This window comes from Oncorhynchus masou, chromosome 17 (genome assembly GCF_036934945.1).
Source record: "Oncorhynchus masou masou isolate Uvic2021 chromosome 17, UVic_Omas_1.1, whole genome shotgun sequence".
NCBI classification, from domain to species: domain Eukaryota; kingdom Metazoa; phylum Chordata; class Actinopteri; order Salmoniformes; family Salmonidae; genus Oncorhynchus; species Oncorhynchus masou.
The window spans coordinates 43,117,861-43,135,486 of record NC_088228.1 but is presented as its reverse complement, the minus strand read 5'-3'; the positions used below and the strand labels follow the sequence as shown (position 1 = coordinate 43,135,486).

Sequence of the window (17,626 nt, the reverse complement as noted above, 5' to 3'; positions counted from 1 at the left end):
GAGGTTCTGCACCGCAGACCGTCGCTGGAGGTTCTGCACCGCCGACCGTCTCAGGAGGTTCTGCACCGCAGACCGTCTCAGGAGGTTCTGCACCGCAGACCGTCGCTGGAGGTTCTGCACCGCCGACCGTCGCTGGAGGTTCTGCACCGCCGACCGTCGCAGGAGGTTCTGCACCGCCGACCGTCTCAGGAGGTTCTGCACCGCAGACCGTCTCAGGAGGTTCTGCACCGCCGACCGTCGCAGGAGGTTCTGCACCGCCGACCGTCTCAGGAGGTTCTGCACCGCAGACCGTCTCAGGAGGTTCTGCACCGCCGACCGTCTCAGGAGGTTCTGCACCGCAGACCGTCTCAGGAGGTTCTGCACCGCCGACCATCTCAGGAGGTTCTGCACCGCCGACCGTCGCTGGAGGTTCTCCACCGCCGACCATCTCAGGAGGTTCTGCACCGCCGACCGTCGCTGGAGGTTCTGCACCGCCGACCGTCGCTGGAGGTTCTGCACCGCCGACCGTCGCTGGAGGTTCTGCACCGCCGACCGTCGCAGGAGGTTCTGCACCGCAGACCGTCTCAGGAGGTTCTGCACCGCCGACCGTCGCAGGAGGTTCTGCACCGCCGACCGTCGCAGGAGGTTCTGCACCGCCGACCGTCGCAGGAGGTTCTGCACCGCCGACCGTCTCAGGAGGTTCTGCACCGCAGACCGTCGCTGGAGGTTCTGCACCGCCGACCGTCTCAGGAGGTTCTGCACCGCCGACCGTCGCAGGAGGTTCTGCACCGCCGACCGTCTCAGGAGGTTCTGCACCGCCGACCGTCTCAGGAGGTTCTGCACCGCCGACCGTCGCAGGAGGTTCTGCACCGCAGACCGTCGCTGGAGGTTCTGCACCGCCGACCGTCGCAGGAGGTTCTGCACCGCAGACCGTCTCAGGAGGTTCTGCACCGCCGACCGTCGCTCACAAGACTCCCAGTTAGATAGCAAATGATCCTTTTTTCCCAAAATATTATTTTTGTAGGCGAAATAGCTCCGTTTGTTCTTCACGTTTGGCTGAGAAATCGACCGGAAATTGCGGTCACGAAAACTCAGAAAAATATTCAAAGTTAGCTCCATAATATAAACAGAAACATGGCAAACGTTGTTTATAATCAATCCTCAAGGTGTTTTGCAAATATCTTTTCGATAATATATCCACCGGGACAATTGGATTTTCAGTAGGACCGAGAGGAAAAATGGCTACCTCTGTCTTTTACGCAAGAATCACTCTGAGAGCCATCAGGTGACCACTTACGCAATATAGTCGCTTACGCTCATTCCTCAACATAAATGCGTGAAACTACGTCAAAATGCTATAGACACCTTGGGGAATACGTAGAAAAAGGACTCTGGTTGATAGCCTGTTCACTGCTCAATAGGGACGCATCGGAACACAGAGCTTTCAAAACAGGAGACACTTCCGGATTGGATTTTTCTCAGGCATTCGCCTGCAATATCAGTTCTGTTATACTCACAGACAATATTTTTACAGTTTTGGACAAAAACAAAACTCCAAACTAACTTCGGTAGCATCAAAACCTGAGAAGAACCTGTACATCTTTTCCAGCAACAATTTTGTATGTTTGCAATAATATCTGCATTTCCAATATTTCCTGTGTATCCCCATCAAGCTACAGGTGGATTTGTCCACAGCTGGTAATCTCAGACAATGGAATACAATATAACTTTACTGGCTATGTTACAAAAACAAATGTGGTGAGACTTGAGGAAATTATTCCTATTCTGACTAACTCAATTCCAGCAATTATTTTGACAGTATCCGTACAAACTCAACCAACCACCGAACTTAGTTTTAAATATTTTTTTGAGGGAATCGAAATTTGCATTGCAGCTTTAGAGATCACAACATTGTATCTGTCCCATTATGGTGTCTGTGTGTGGGCCATTGAGGTCATCTCCATTTTGAAGTAGTCCATTGTCTTCTACTACTTCTATGTGTTGGTATACAAACCGAAAGGGTACATACTGCCACCTGCAGTCTGTTGTTTGAACAGGTATAAAGCCACGGTTGGCGATTTACACCTGTCATAAACATTATAAACATTATGAACACTCCTTAAGCTCACAAAACCACCTTATTCCTATTTGCTTGCTGCACTCAGACAACCATAGTGTAATGAGGGATTCTCAACAGAAGGTGACAGTGTTTTCATCTCATACTAGGATCTGGTCAGTGGAGCTTCAGCAGGCCTGGAGTGATGGGATAGGAGACTTGGCAGAGGATAAATCAATCAACAATTCGATTGAAATTCTTTGTATCAAGTACATGTTACTTCAAGCCGGACTTAAATCCCCAAAGACCAAGCAAAGGTTGACCAAGGAACAGATCTTGAAACCATAAAGTAGAAAACAATTATGTGATTGGGATCTGCTAATTGTGAGCTTTTTAGTTTTACTGCTATGGATGCCAGGCTTACCATCTGTTACTTTAAGCTACTGGTATGTTTTAGTCAATTCTCTTAGAAAGCATGAATGACAAACATGGACAGTCTTTTTGAGAAGCTTCTGTTACTTAGATTGAGATGTGTTTATTTATATATATCATTATGTCCCTGTAATAAATGTTTGGGGAAAGCTATTTATTGTGATGATGCAACAAAGTTATCTGAATATATTACAGAAATCCAACAGTGCATTTCCCCGTCGCCCCTGTCCATGAGTGCATTTGGTGTTGATACTGTTAATGTGCATGCTGAACCACCCGCCTTGGGCCTCCCTTCCTCCGATAAGCCCTGATTCTGGAGACTGGCCAGATTACGCAATTAATAGGCTGCTACCCACAGGGCTCTGTCTCTTTCTCCCTCCCCTTCTTTCTTCTGGGCTGAAGCACACGTCACTGGAGCTGTCCATGGTCATGAAAAAGACACACTCGTCTTTCATTGTGAAAAATGTACTGTACGAGTGTTGTTTTTCTTCTGCCAGCTTGCATGGGCCTCATTTAAAGCTGTTGTTGGGTATTCATTGTGGACCACTGTGTGGTATACCTACAGAGATGTATTGTCAAATATAGCCTACCACACAATGTGCTTGTGCTATTCAATTGTAGGCTATTTGGCATGCCTGTGGGATCTGTATGCTATTAACCCTTTGAGTTTAGACAAACAACGCACAGGTCAACCAGGAGGAATCAGCCTCTATCTAAATGTTAATATCTTCATATCTGGAGCTGAACTTTACACATATGGAGTTGAATTCTACGCCCATAAAATGCATCAGTATGTGAATTGGAACACTTCACCTGCAGGGTTTTTGAGGAGTTGGATTTGCATTGTGATCCTACAAACTTTCGATATGTTTAAATCAAATGTAGCCTACACTGTAAAACCTTTCCTGTTGTTTTTACAATTACTTACAGGCTTCAGGTTGTCTGTAATTACCTAAAATAAAGGTACCATATGTTACCATATTTTACAGTATACAATACTGTTACTGTAATCTTTTTTATCATTGTAAAACTTGCAGTCAACTGGCTGCATGTAAATTACCATAAAACAACAGTATAGTGCATTACTGTAATCCTTAATGGCTCTCAATCCTGTCCATCAGAAAGGTTTGAAAAAGTTGCCAGTTGCCATTCCCACAATGCTGTGTGGTAACAGTAATGTACTGTTAAACAAAAGTTTCTTTGGAATTTAGTGTATTATTTAGTGTTTAGGCCTAAAATCATCCAGAGTGCATTGCAATCTACTGTAGATAATTAATATAGTACTTTAGTGGTAGTTTTACAGTACAGCCTATTACTGTCCAAACAACAACAAAGTGTTAGTCATAGTCTATTTGCTGCCCTCCTAAAGGAGCCTAATGGTGAGTTTCAAACATCTAAGGATTGTCTTCACTCTGGGTATACGGGTGTTTTATGGGGACAACGAAAGTATACCCACCACAATTGTCAAACATAGACTAACTCAAAATTATAGGCAAAAGCTTTTGTGTACATTTGTCTTGCAATTATCATTATTCTGATCGAAATTAGGATCATACCCGCGTTCTGCCGTATAGTAATTAAAACGCCCCCCTGATTGGTCAGATAGATTATCCCAACGGGCCTCGCGTTCCTACTAACGCGCGAGTGGGATGGAGCGCGAGTCACAGTCTGCCCAGGGCGAGGGCAAGAAGCACACAAGGACCCGTCAAGGAGGCCACCGCTCCAGTCTCTCACCCAGGCCACTATTTACGTGCGTTTAATGTCGCTTCGTAAAACACACAATTACAGAAGCGTTTTAAACGTATATGCGCGCAGGGGGAACGTTAAGTGGGGCTGAATACAGTCCATTCACTGCAACTGTTCTGAAGAGCCACAAAGAAAGTGTGTTGAGAAGGACTCGAGTAGTGTGCGAACCCTCCCCACAAAACAATACCGACACGGAGGAAGAGGATAAATTAAGTTTCGACCGAACTGCATTTTGTATTAGTCCTTATTGTGGAAGAGAAAATGAATGCCGGGGAAGAGAATCTGCTGAAGTCCATCAGCAACGACACTTTACTGGACCTGACGCAGCGATACGGCCAGTCCGCCTTCGGCTTTGGACCTGGCCACATTACTGGAAGTCCTGGAGGGCGGTATCCTCTCACACCGGCCGCCGACTTCCTCTCGGGTCAGACGGGCAAGTCCAACGAAAGTGGCGGGGAGCAGACCAGTGATGACGATGACGACCGTTTCGACCCTCTGGACCCCCGGAAGAGGGGTTCCGCATTCGACGATGACAAACACGGGGGTCCTCTTTCCAAGAAGCCCAAAGAGCAGCGGTCTCTGCGCCTGAGCATCAATGCGCGCGAGAGGAGACGGATGCACGACCTGAACGACGCACTGGACGGCCTCCGTTCTGTGATCCCGTATGCGCACAGCCCGTCAGTGAGGAAACTCTCCAAAATAGCCACTCTCCTCCTGGCAAAGAACTACATCCTCATGCAGGCTCAGGCTCTGGAGGAGATGAGGCGGCTGGTGGCTTATCTGAACCAGGGACAGAGCATCACCTCGCCCATCCCCACCCCCATTGCACCATTTGGACAGGCTGCCGTATACCCCTTCACGGGCTCGGCACTCGCCACCTGCGCGGAGAAATACTCGGGGACACCTGCAAGTCTCTTTAAGCACCTTAACGACAAGCCTTGTTAACGTTTTATTTGTATAGCCTATACCGGAACTTCACCCACTTGTATCCAAGTCTAATGCGTAAATCCTAAACGAAATAACTGCTGTGATGTTTCATCCAGATTAATACAAATAAAATAAAAAAAATGAAAAACTACACTGGTGTTTACTAAGGCTAGATTAGGGTTGGAGCAAATTTCTGTTTAAAGGTGTTTTTCTTTCTCTATTCTCTCCTCGGAGTTAAAGGAATTGTATTGCTGTGGCAGTGTCCGACCATGTTTTAATTGACAGTTTGACATGTTATGTGTGAGTATAAAAACGGCACCCTTGCAAAAGTTATGAATGATCTATTTCGTATTCTTGTGTAGTCTACAGACCTACTATGCAACATTCAGTGAAACAGAAAATAACGAGAGCGATGACAAGATTGCGTTCCAACTTCAATAGTTTTTTTTTTGCAGCACTGTCGTTTCTGAATGCACTTTCCCTCCTTTTAACAGACGCTAAGTGAGGAAACACTAGTGTATGATATTTTTGGAAAATATGTATTGATGATTTTTGTTTTGTTATTGCACAATTCATATGATTGTACAACTGTGGAAAACTACTTGATCAAAGTACTGTTATGTTATTCGTTTTCAAAACAACAGCCTTTACAGACAAAACAATTGGTTGTGTTGCAACATGAATTTCATATATTGTTTATATGTCTTTATAAATAAAACATATCTATGCTCGAATATGATTCGTTTTTTTCTTCAACTTAATTCCACACAATTTAGCCATGCTCAAATCATGCTCAAAAATAAAAATGACACATTCATTCACTTAACTAAACAGTTTATTTAATAATTTTTGTTATTAGAATTATAATTGCCAATTTGTCACACATTCGTCAGTTTTAAGCCTACAATTTGTTAAAATTATTGTAGTTTACAGACGTATGACTTTAGACATCCCTCGCTCTAAAATTGGTTGAATTGATTGAATTCAATACGACCAATAACAGCAATAAAATGATTGATTTCCAAATGAGTAACATAAATGAGTTTTATTAATATAATTTGTGTCTAGGCCTACTACACTAGGCTAGGCCTTTCTAAAATTATCGTATGAAAATCACAGCAATTAGCACTTAATCTCACTCATAGCCTTTCGAGACTCGATGACACTGACAAACCAATCCATCACTAATTTCTGCACAATGTCTAGAATGAATAGGTCCTACAAAACGAGTTTGAAACATCGTTGAGTGCTCCGCTCTATTTCTTCCCACATTAGACACCCTTTGAAATGAAGAGCTACATTTATAACCCAGTAAACGCGCCGGTTCTGGCTGGCGGGGCCCGCTGGCGTGATAAGGGCTCGGTGGCGCTGAAGGGAAGGGCGCAAGTGCCGCCCGCGGCAACCAGGACCTGTCTCCCGGTATTTGGGTGATTGCAAGGCCTCCGCGAGATTTCTCCAACCCGGTCCAGTAATATGAACACGATTCCAGCTCCTGTCTCCCTCGACGTCTTAATTAGATGAAGGGGCAGTTTTGATTCGCAGGGCAGGCCACTGCACGGAAAACTTCAGTTCCGTAAAGAAATGAACAAGGTTTACAGAAAGCCCTTTAACACCAAACTCCGTATCAACTTGATAAATAACTCATCTGAGATTGATTACATTAATTTGGTTAAAATATTTATTCTAATTAAAAAAGAAATACATGTAATGCCTTTTCACCAATATCAACGAGTTTCAAATGTAGGCAGTGTTATGATTATGTTCAGTAATTCTTATTCGAACCACAGTTTCATGGGATGATTAAGGGATGTTGCTACAGAACCCTGTGTTTGCAGGATATTCTGGCACGGGTGAGGACCCCAAAATGGTATATTTTCATTAAAAACTTTATTTTGATTTATTTATTCATACTATTTCAGCCTTCCACAAGATATAGTCTCGACACAAATATAGGGTTGCAAGAGACACGAACCAGTCGTTCAGTCTTGTTGTTCTGTATCTATGGACGTGACCCAATCGTTCATTCTATTGGTGCTGTATCTATGGACTGACCCAGTCGTTCAGTCTTGTTGTTCTGTATCTATGGTCCCAGTCGTTCAGTCTTGTTGTTCTGTATCTATGGACGTGACCCAGTCGTTCAGTCTTGTTGTTCTGTATCTATGGACGTGACCCAGTCGTTCAGTCTTGTTGTTCTGTATCTATGGACGTGACCCAATCGTTCATTCTATTGGTGCTGTATCTATGGACTGACCCAGTCGTTCAGTCTTGTTGTTCTGTATCTATGGTCCCAGTCGTTCAGTCTTGTTGTTCTGTATCTATGGACGTGACCCAGTCGTTCAGTCTTGTTGTTCTGTATCTATGGACGTGACCCAGTCGTTCAGTCTTGTTGTTCTGTATCTATGGACGTGACCCAATCGTTCATTCTATTGGTGCTGTATCTATGGACTGACCCAGTCGTTCAGTCTTTTTGTTCTGTATCTATGGACGTGACCCAGTCGTTCAGTCTTGTTGTTCTGTATCTATGGACGAGACCCAGTCGTTCAGTCTTTTTGTTCTGTATCATGTGACGCGTCCCAGTCGTTCAGTCTTGTTGTTCTGTATCATGTGACACGTCCCAGTCGTTCAGTCTTGTTGTTCTGTATCTATGGACGTGACCCAGTCGTTCAGTCTTGTGGTTCTGTATCTATGGACATGACCCAGTCGTTCAGTCTTGTTGTTCTGTATCTATGGACGTGACCCAATTGTTCAGTCTTGTTGTTCTGTATCTATGGACGTGACCCAGTCGTTCAGTCTTGTTGTTCTGTATCTATGGTCCCAGTCGTTCAGTCTTGTTGTTCTGTATCTATGGACGTGACCCAGTCGTTCAGTCTTGTTGTTCTGTATCTATGGTCCCAGTCGTTCAGTCTTGTGGTTCTGTATCTATGGACGTGACCCAGTCGTTCAGTCTTGTTGTTCTGTATCTATGGACGTGACCCAGTCGTTCAGTCTTGTGGTTCTGTATCTATGGACGCGACCCAGTCGTTCAGTCTTGTTGTTCTGTATCGATGGACGTGACCCAGTCGTTCAGTCTTGTGGTTCTGTATCTATGGACGTGACCCAGTTGTTCAGTCTTGTTGTTCTGTATCTATGGACGCGACCCCGTCGTTCCGTCGTGTTGTTCTGTATCTATGGACGTGACCCAGACGTTCAGTCTTGTTGTTCTGTATCTATGGACGAGACCCAGTCGTTCAGTCTTGTTGTTCTGTATCTATGGTCCCAGTCGTTCAGTCTTGTTGTTCTGTATCTATGGTCCCAGTCGTTCAGTCTTTTTGTTCTGTATCTATGGACGTGACCCAGTCGTTCAGTCTTGTTGTTCTGTATCTATGGTCCCAGTCGTTCAGTCTTGTTGTTCTGTATCTATGGTCCCAGTCGTTCAGTCTTTTTGTTCTGTATCTATGGACGTGACCCAGTCGTTCAGTCTTGTTGTTCTGTATCTATGGTCCCAGTCGTTCAGTCTTGTTGTTCTGTATCTATGGACGTGACCCAGTCGTTCAGTCTTGTAGTTCTGTATCTATGGACGTGACCCAGTCGTTCAGTCTTGTTGTTCTGTATCTATGGACGCGACCCAGTCGTTCAGTCTTGTTGTTCTGTATCTATGGACGCGACCCAGTCGTTCAGTCTTGTTGTTCTGTATCTATGGTCCCAGTCGTTCAGTCTTGTGGTTCTGTATCTATGGTCGTGACCCAGTCGTTCAGTCTTGATGTTCAGTATCTATGGACGCGACCCAGTCGTTCAGTCTTGTTGTTCTGTATCATGTGACGCGTCCCAGTCGTTCAGTCTTGTGGTTCTGTATCTATGGACGTGACCCAGTCGTTCAGTCTTGTTGTTCTGTATCTATGGACGTGACCCAGTCGTTCAGTCTTGTTGTTCTGTATCTATGGACTTGACCCAGTCGTTCAGTCTTGTTGTTCTGTATCTATGGACGTGACCCAGTCGTTCAGTCTTGTTGTTCTGTATCTATGGACGCGACGTGTTTAAGCTGCTTTCTAGTGACATTTATTTGGATACATCCATAACAATAAACTGATGAGGCGCTACTTCGCACAGAAAATATGCTCACTCGTCAGGACACTGTTGTTCAGAGGAGCCAACAACAACACAGCTACAGTAACACAATCACGTCAAACTGAGGCTGGAATGACTGCACATTTTCTCTGTTTGTTGTACCTTTTTTCAATTGACATTTTTTGTATATATCCATAAAATATGATGCCAGTTGAATCATGCTTTTGCCTGGCTGAGAAACGCTGCCTGTAAGACAGCAATTTTAATAGAAATCTCTGCTGTTGAAAACTAAATGTCATTCTAAAGAAATGGGAGATAAGTGTCTAGATGCTTTTATAGTGGAGATCAAGTTTATGAATTGCCTGGTTGGGCTGATGAGACAATGGATTGCATAGTCAGATGGAACAGAGTAAATATGTATTTTAACGTCATAGATTTAGCAGGTGGTAACTAGCAGGTGGTTTTAACCAATCAGCATTCAGAATTAGACCCACCTGTTTTATAAACAACTATAACCACACCTGTCCTCAACGTAGGCCTACATTTCAGTGGAATAGTTTATGTAAATATCTATTTGTTTTTCACAATAGGCTACCTCTAAAGAAATGTTGGTCTGGGGAAAAAAGGGTGTGAGAAAGCTGCTTTTCAGTCAGAGTGAGGTACAACTTCACCTTTTACCCACGAGTCTGTCTGTTCCCTGAGCTGTGTCCCACGAGTCTGTCTGTTCCCTGAGCTGTGTCCCACTAGTCTGTCTGTTCCCTGAGCTGTGTCCCACTAGTCTGTCTGTTCCCTTAGCTGTGTCCCACTAGTCTGTCTGTTCCCTTAGCTGTGTCCCACTAGTCTGTCTGTTCCCTGAGCTGTGTCCCACTAGTCTGTCTGTTCCCTTAGCTGTGTTCCCTGAGCTGTGTCCCACGAGTCTGTCTGTTCCCTGAGCTGTGTCCCACTAGTCTGTCTGTTCCCTGAGCTGTGTCCCACTAGTCTGTCTGTTCCCTGAGCTGTGTCCCACTAGTCTGTCTGTTCCCTTAGCTGTGTCCCACTAGTCTGTCTGTTCCCTGAGCTGTGTTCCCTGAGCTGTGTCCCACGAGTCTGTCTGTTCCCTGAGCTGTGTCCCACTAGTCTGTCTGTTCCCTTAGCTGTGTCCCACTAGTCTGTCTGTTCCCTGAGCTGTGTTCCCTGAGCTGTGTCCCACGAGTCTGTCTGTTCCCTGAGCTGTGTCCCACTAGTCTGTCTGTTCCCTGAGCTGTGTCCCACGAGTCTGTCTGTTCCCTGAGCTGTGTCCCACTAGTCTGTCTGTTCCCTTAGCTGTGTCCCACTAGTCTGTGTGTTCCCTTAGCTGTGTCCCACTAGTCTGTCTGTTCCCTTAGCTGTGTCCCACTAGTCTGTCTGTGCGTAAAACCAACCTATCCCTTAGCTGTGTCCCACTAGTCTGTCTGTGCGTAAAACCAACCTATCCCTTAGCTGTGTCCAGGTGGGACACCAGGCTATGGATAACAAAGAAGATAGGGTGAACTTCCTATAATATGAATAAGATCGGTCTACTCGTTAGTCACTCAATCATTCCATCTCTCTGTCAGTCTGCCAGTCGCTAAGTGCCCCAGTCACTCTCTCTCACAGTTCAGATGGACGTCATAACAGCATCTCTGATGACATATGACTCCCTCAGCAGCCCCGCGTGACAGGCAGAGGACCGGGATACGTTGTGACAAACGGTGCCATTGATGCTAGGCCTCGGTCTCGGACTCAATCACTCTCCACTTCGGCTTGATGAGACGGTTGCCTTTTTGCACAGATGTCTGGTAAACTGCATGGTTGATCACTTGATACAGTATGTGTTCATGGAAACAACTTTCAATATAGCCATAGCTTGTAGATTTCAAGGTGACAGTTATTTATTAATATCATCTACAGGCCTATTGGTGCCTTCTTGACCTTATGTGGTGTGGGACACAGTCAGACCAGAGGCCGAACTGGTCATGAACTCTGAATGAATTATTTAAATATTATGTAGAACAGAATACTTCATTGCCCTTGAAAGTGAATTCGTATTGAAAACAATAACAAACCAACAACCGAAACATGCTACTTTAGAAAGGCTTGTCAATTGTCAATGATTTATAAATTGTTTATAGACTGCTGATTATTAGTTTAACCATGTGGTATACCAAAATATTATCAGTATTTATGATAATGGGACCAAAATGAAATTGCTTAATCTCCTAATCTGTGTTGGGATACATTTACACAGCCTACTCATATACTGACTCTCTTGGTCACACACACACACACACACACACACACACACACACACACACACACACACACACACACACACACACACACACACACACACACACACACACACACACACACACACACACACACACACACACACACACACACACACACACACACACACACACACACACACACACACACACGTTATGTAGACCAACACACTCCTGCCTGCACAACTGTGTCCAATCTAGTGCACAGTACTGCAGCATCTCTGGTGTCTGTAAAGGTTTGTGTTTGTTCTCAGTGGGATCAGAAGGGAGTGATTTCATTAGCCAGGAGCTGTGAGGTTGTTGTGCTTTTCCACAACCCGATGGTATAGCAGTAAAAACATATGCCCTTAAGTGCCAACCTCTCTCTAATGCGCCTGACAGTGCTGCTTTCTCTAATTAAGCTCTTACAGAGCCTAGCCTACATGTATGATGCACATTGTGACACTCTTTATCACACATAGAGGACAAATGCACACACGCACGCGCGCCGCACACAGACACATACTGGAGACCTATGTGGAATACAAACAAACAATACTGCCGAGGGTTGTTGAGGGAATGGGGTTGGGGATGTGGGGGGTGGGGGGTGGGCTGTGTGTTAGATTTAAAGGCTAGGCAGGTTTTTGTTCAAATCTGCTCAAGGAGGCAAACATTTTCTGTTAGATGCCAACTGACACTGAAAACTGGTGTTTGGGCAGGATCAAGTGGGGGATGGGGTGAAAAGGTTGCATAAACAATAGGGCCGGATGTGTGTGTGTGGGCTGGACATGTGTGTGTGTGTTCGGGGGGGCGTGTGTGTTTATGGATGTGTCTGATTCTGGTTGTCTGTATGTGGTGAAGAAGGGCAGCAGAGAGAAAGAGAAAGAAAGAGGGAGACAGAGAGAAGGAAGCACTGATGTCTCTGTACTATATGTGGCACTGGAAGGACCCCCCCCCAGTGTTCATTTTCTCTATGACGTCACGGTTCTCGTCCCTCCCAGCCTTGTCGGAAGCGATGAGAGGGTGGGTCAGTTGGTTCCGAGGAGCCATGTGATTTGGGGCGACGTTGCTGCGAGTGTGGTGGGATGGGTATGGGCCTTCTATTCGTTACCCTCATCAGGCGGGGATAGGGTGGATGTAGTTTGGGGGGGGGATTACTATGTGCTCACATGGCCGCAAACCTTCAGAACATGGCAGTCAAGCAAAGTGTTTTGCTTATCGCCACAAGGCACCTGACACCACGCATTGTAAACCCAGAATGTGTAGACGGGCCGGGGCTGGGGTGGGACTGGAGAGATGGGAGATGAGAGGAGCAGGGAGGGGAGACTGCAGGACAACAATGAACATGGAGGAGCTAATTTGTCTCTGTCTATTGTATTGTTTGAATTATACAGTACATTGTATCTCGGGCTGATCTCAAGATAGTTGTCTATACCAATGTTATCTAACGGCGAGAACACATTGATATTCTGAATCACCCTAAAATCAAATTTGTCTCTGTCACTCCCCCTGACCCCTTTCGCTGCCTCAAATCCGTCCTTCCCTTTTATTATTTCCCAGTCTCTCCTATTCTTGATCTCTGTCTCTCTCCTTCTCTTTCCCTCTATCCCTGCCTCCCTCTTTCATAGATGCCATTCTCTTCCCACTGTGGTCTTGATAGAGGATGTGAGTTGACAAACGGGGGCATCCGTTACCTTGGCACAGCCTAATCTCTGTAATGGTCCTCAGACACACCACTGACTGGTGGGGAACTTTGGGGGGAAATGGAAGAAAAATGGGGGCACAGACACACATACCTACTCCTCCACCCTCCACGTCTAGCTCCCTGCTCCGTACCAGCTGAACACACACACACACAAGCGCCTCACCCATCACCCTGCTCGGTACCAGCTGAGGAGGGTCGCGGTTTTGGGGGGAGTGGGGGAGCTCGTTATCCTCATTAATTAATGCCAAAGGCGATGTAATTGGCCATCTATAATTCTCCATGCGGAGACACAGTGACAGGCAGGGCCGGCCCAATTCTCCACAGCAACTCATAAACACTGGAAATAAAGATGCATTTCACTCGAATCCTGACTGAGTTTGGGAATGGATGTGTGGGGGAAAGGGGGGAGTAGTGTTACCTCTGTGTGTGTGTGTGTGTGTGTGTGAGAGAGAGGTAGGCCTCAGTAAGCCTACAAAGAACATATTAACCTCTGTTAGTGATACCAAGCCCCACACACAGCCAATCCTGCATCTTATTGTCATCCTTAACCACTGTCTAACTGTAGCTGCTTCTAATTCAGTCTCTGTTTGGTGTTTTTCTTTCTCATTTACTTTACTCTTCATTTGGAGTTTGTGTGTGTTATAAAACATGGTGTTAAAGGATAAAGATTTTTCAGACAGTCCAGTGGCTGGGTCTTGGTTGTGATTCGGACAGGGGGGTGCGGATGGGGGGGTGCGACAGTCATCCGCATGAAAGGCAAGATTAAGGGCGTTTCCCCGTCTCGCGCTCCCCCAATTAAAAGCAGTGGAACATGCGCACGGTCAAGGATCAGAGGAATGAGGAGCTTGTAGGCTGATCTGGTTCTCATTTTCTGCTTAATAAGGCCGGTTTAAAAAAGTCATTTTGGGGGGGATGTGACTCCTTTAAACCTGCTCATTATCAATACTAACGCTTCACTTAAGTACTTCAGGAACCGCTGTGTTTAATTAGTATTGCGACATGGATTATCTGACAGGCTGGAATGGAGCAGAGAGAGAGGACGGGGAGTTGGGGGACTAGAATTGATGAAGAACTTTCAAGGGCACTGATTTCATTAAGCAGCTTCATTACGACCCAAATAACTCTTCATGTCATTTCAATGCTCCAATTGCTCTCCCAGACTCTCTCTCTCACACACACACACACACCCACTGAAACACACATATTTATTGTGCTGTGTATGAGGAGGACACAAGAAGGCGTTTCATGGTAGCTTTGTAACAAGGATATTTTTTAAAGTTTAAGTTGTGAAGTAACTGCCTACTGTATATTATGTTTTAATTGATATGATGGCTGACCTTGCAGCCATCCATTGCAATTGAATTCTGATTTGTTGTCGAAGAGTTTTTCCTTGAACCTCACAAACCCAAAGTAACTTGAGAGGTTTAATGGTCATGGGAAAAGCTTACAGGAAAAGCTTGAGAGAAGAGTGTGTTGGAGGTGTACGGCTTGTCACAATCCGCTAGCAACTTCCACCACTCAGACCCACTGTACTCTACCACAAAGTTACATGTACTAAATGTTCTTATAGGCTCTTCATCCCAATCTGTTTAGGCCTGGACTGTTCTGTATCTGGAGCCATATAGGAAAATGGCTCTGGGTTTGTCTTTGCATGACCAATTACAGGGGCCAACACTGTGGTGGCTTGCTGGTGACATGAAGCTCACTGTCACTGTTAAACTAGTAGCAGGTCACACAATCAGTCAGTCAATCAATCAATCAATCAATCAATATTTTAAACAGGCAATACTAAAAATCAATCAATCCAAGAAAATAGGGTGATTTGGTTTGTTTGGAACAAGGTTTGATCTCTTATTGATGATATTGGTAACGATAGCGACATATTGCTGGTTGAGATCACAACAGATCATTGCTGAATCATCTATTCCCATTCTGTGAAGTGTTTGACATGACCCCATGTCGCCTCTAGACCAACATCAACAGTTGTATTTCCATCTCGCCTTTGTCCGCTTTTCTGTCTCAGTACATGCAAGTCTAAAGTCTTTTATAAATAGTATTATAAGAGGGATGAAGCAAGTAGTTCTTGATCCAAAGAAGTGGACTGAATGTTTGATTGTAGAATGAGAGAAGAGCTGAGAAGGGAGAGGGGCAGGCTAGTTTTAGATACACAGAGGAGGAGGAGAGAGGGGGGGGATCTCATTTTAATCATCACAGTGGAAGTCTACCTACATTATTTGGGTTTGACTTGTTGATAGCATTGACACTGTCCAACTGAGTATCAGGTGATATCAAAGGGTGTTTAGCGAGTTTTGTGCTGGGGATAATTCCTTTGAAATATTTCAATATAGAAGATTGAGGTTTCTCGAGGACACCCGCAATGGAGAATTTGTCTTACTGTATGACCACAGCAGAAGCAGGGAGACGTTGTTCTGTTCTGTTCTGTCTGGCTCTCTGTCCTCTGATTAAAATGAAGAGCAAGTCGTTGTTCTGTTCTGTTCTGTCTGGCTCTCTGTCCTCTGATTAAAATGAAGAGCAAGACGTTGTTCTCTTCTGTTCAAGACGTTGTTCTGTTCTGTTCTGTTCAAGACGTTGTTCTGTTCTGTTCTGTTCAAGACGTGTGGCTCTGTTCTGTTCAAGACGTGTGGCTCTGTTCTGTTCTGTTCTGTTCAAGACGTGTGGCTCTGTTCTGTTCTGTCTGGCTCTGTTCTGGTCATGCCCTGATTTGTTTCACCTGTCCTTATGCTTGTCTCCACCCCCTCCAGGTGTTGCCCATCTCCCCCACTTATCCTCTGGGTATTTATACCTGTGTTCTCTGTCTGTCTGTTGCCAGTTTGTCTTGTTTCAACAGTGCAGAGGTGACTACGGGATGTTGGCCTTCTCGGCAGAGTTGCAAAGAAAAAGTCATATCTCGGACTGGCCAATAAAAATAAAATATTAAGATGGGCAGAGAACACAGACACTGGACAGAGGAACTCTGCCTAGAAGGCCAGCATCCCAGTGTCGCCTCGTCACTGCTGACGTTGAGACTGGTATTTTGCGGGTACTATTTAATGAAGCTGCTAGTTGAGGACTTGTGAGGTGTCTGTTTCTCAAACTAGACACTGTTTCTCACACACACACTACTTGTCCTCTTGCTCAGTTGTGCACCGGGGCCTCCCACTCCTCTTTCTAATCTGGTTAGAGACAGTTTGCGCTGTACTTTGAAGGGAGTAGTACACAGCGCTGTACGAGATCTTCAGTTTCTTGGCAATTTCTTGCATGGAATAGCTATCATTTCTCAGGACAAGAATGGACTGATGAGTTTCAGAAGAAAGTTCTTTGTTTCTAGCCATGTTGAGCCTGTAATCGAACCCACAAATGCTGATGCTCCAGATACTCAACTAGTCTGAGGCCAGTTTTATTGCTTCTTTAATCAAAACAACAGTTTAAGCTATGCTAACATAATTGCAAAAGGTTTTCTAATGATCAATTAGACTTTTAAAATTATAAACTTGGATTAGTTAACACAACGTGCCATTGGAACACAGGAGTGATGGTTGCTGATAATGGGCCTCTGTGCGCCTATGTAGATATTCCATTTAAAAAATCACCCGTTTCCAGCTACAGTAGTCATTTACAACATTAACAATGTCTACACTGTATTTCTGATCAATTTGATGTTATTTTAATGGACAAAAATGTGTTTTTCTTTCAAGAACATTTCTAAGTGACCCCAAACTTTTGAACAGTAGTGTATGTTTTCTCATCAACAGGTTATGGTCAATAATATCAAAGATTTACAGACCTCTACATGCTTTGTAAGTAGGAAAACCTGCTAAATCTGCAGTGTATCAAATACAATGCAAATTAATTACTTAAATCATACAATGTGATTATCTGGATTTTTGTTTTAGATTCCGTCTCTTACAGTTGAAGTGTACCGTTGATAAAACTTACAGACCTCTACATGCTTTGTAAGTAGGAAAACCTGCAAAATTGGCAGTGTATCAAATAAAATGCAAATTAATTACTTAAATCATACAATGTGATTATCTGGATTTTTGTTTTAGATTCCGTCTCTTACAGTTGAAGTGTACCGTTGATAAAACTTACAGACCTCTACATGCTTTGTAAGTAGGAAAACCTGCAAAATTGTATCAAATACTTGTTCTCCCCACTGTACATATTATTATATTTGTTGTATGTATTTTTTATTTGATTGTATATCTATCTATCCATCCATCTATGTCCTAATCAGTATAAAGGAGGAAATGTTGCTTACTTGTTGATCAAAATCAAAGCTGTAATGCATCCTGATGTCTTTGCTTGCTGGTTTCAGTAGGGCCCCCAGAGACAACTGCAGGTCTTGACAGTTGGACAAGCAGTCAACAACCATCTTCTGGTGGACAGACCGCTCACTCTGAACCAGCAGGAGATGCTTCTCTTGCTTCTTCAGTTTGGCTGACTTAACAGCTTCTAGCAGATTGGCAGATC

General features: G+C 44.6%; 1 protein-coding gene across 1 annotated transcript; it reads left to right on the top strand.

The window, feature by feature from the left end:
* Positions 1 to 4,146: 4,146 nt before the first annotated feature.
* LOC135558229 (class E basic helix-loop-helix protein 23-like) lies at positions 4,147 to 5,874 on the top strand. Its single transcript, XM_064991958.1, has one exon. The coding sequence runs from the start codon at positions 4,475 to 4,477 to the stop codon at positions 5,156 to 5,158; it is 684 nt and encodes a 227-aa protein (XP_064848030.1). The 5' UTR covers positions 4,147 to 4,474; the 3' UTR covers positions 5,159 to 5,874.
* The last annotated feature ends 11,752 nt before the right edge of the window (positions 5,875 to 17,626 follow it).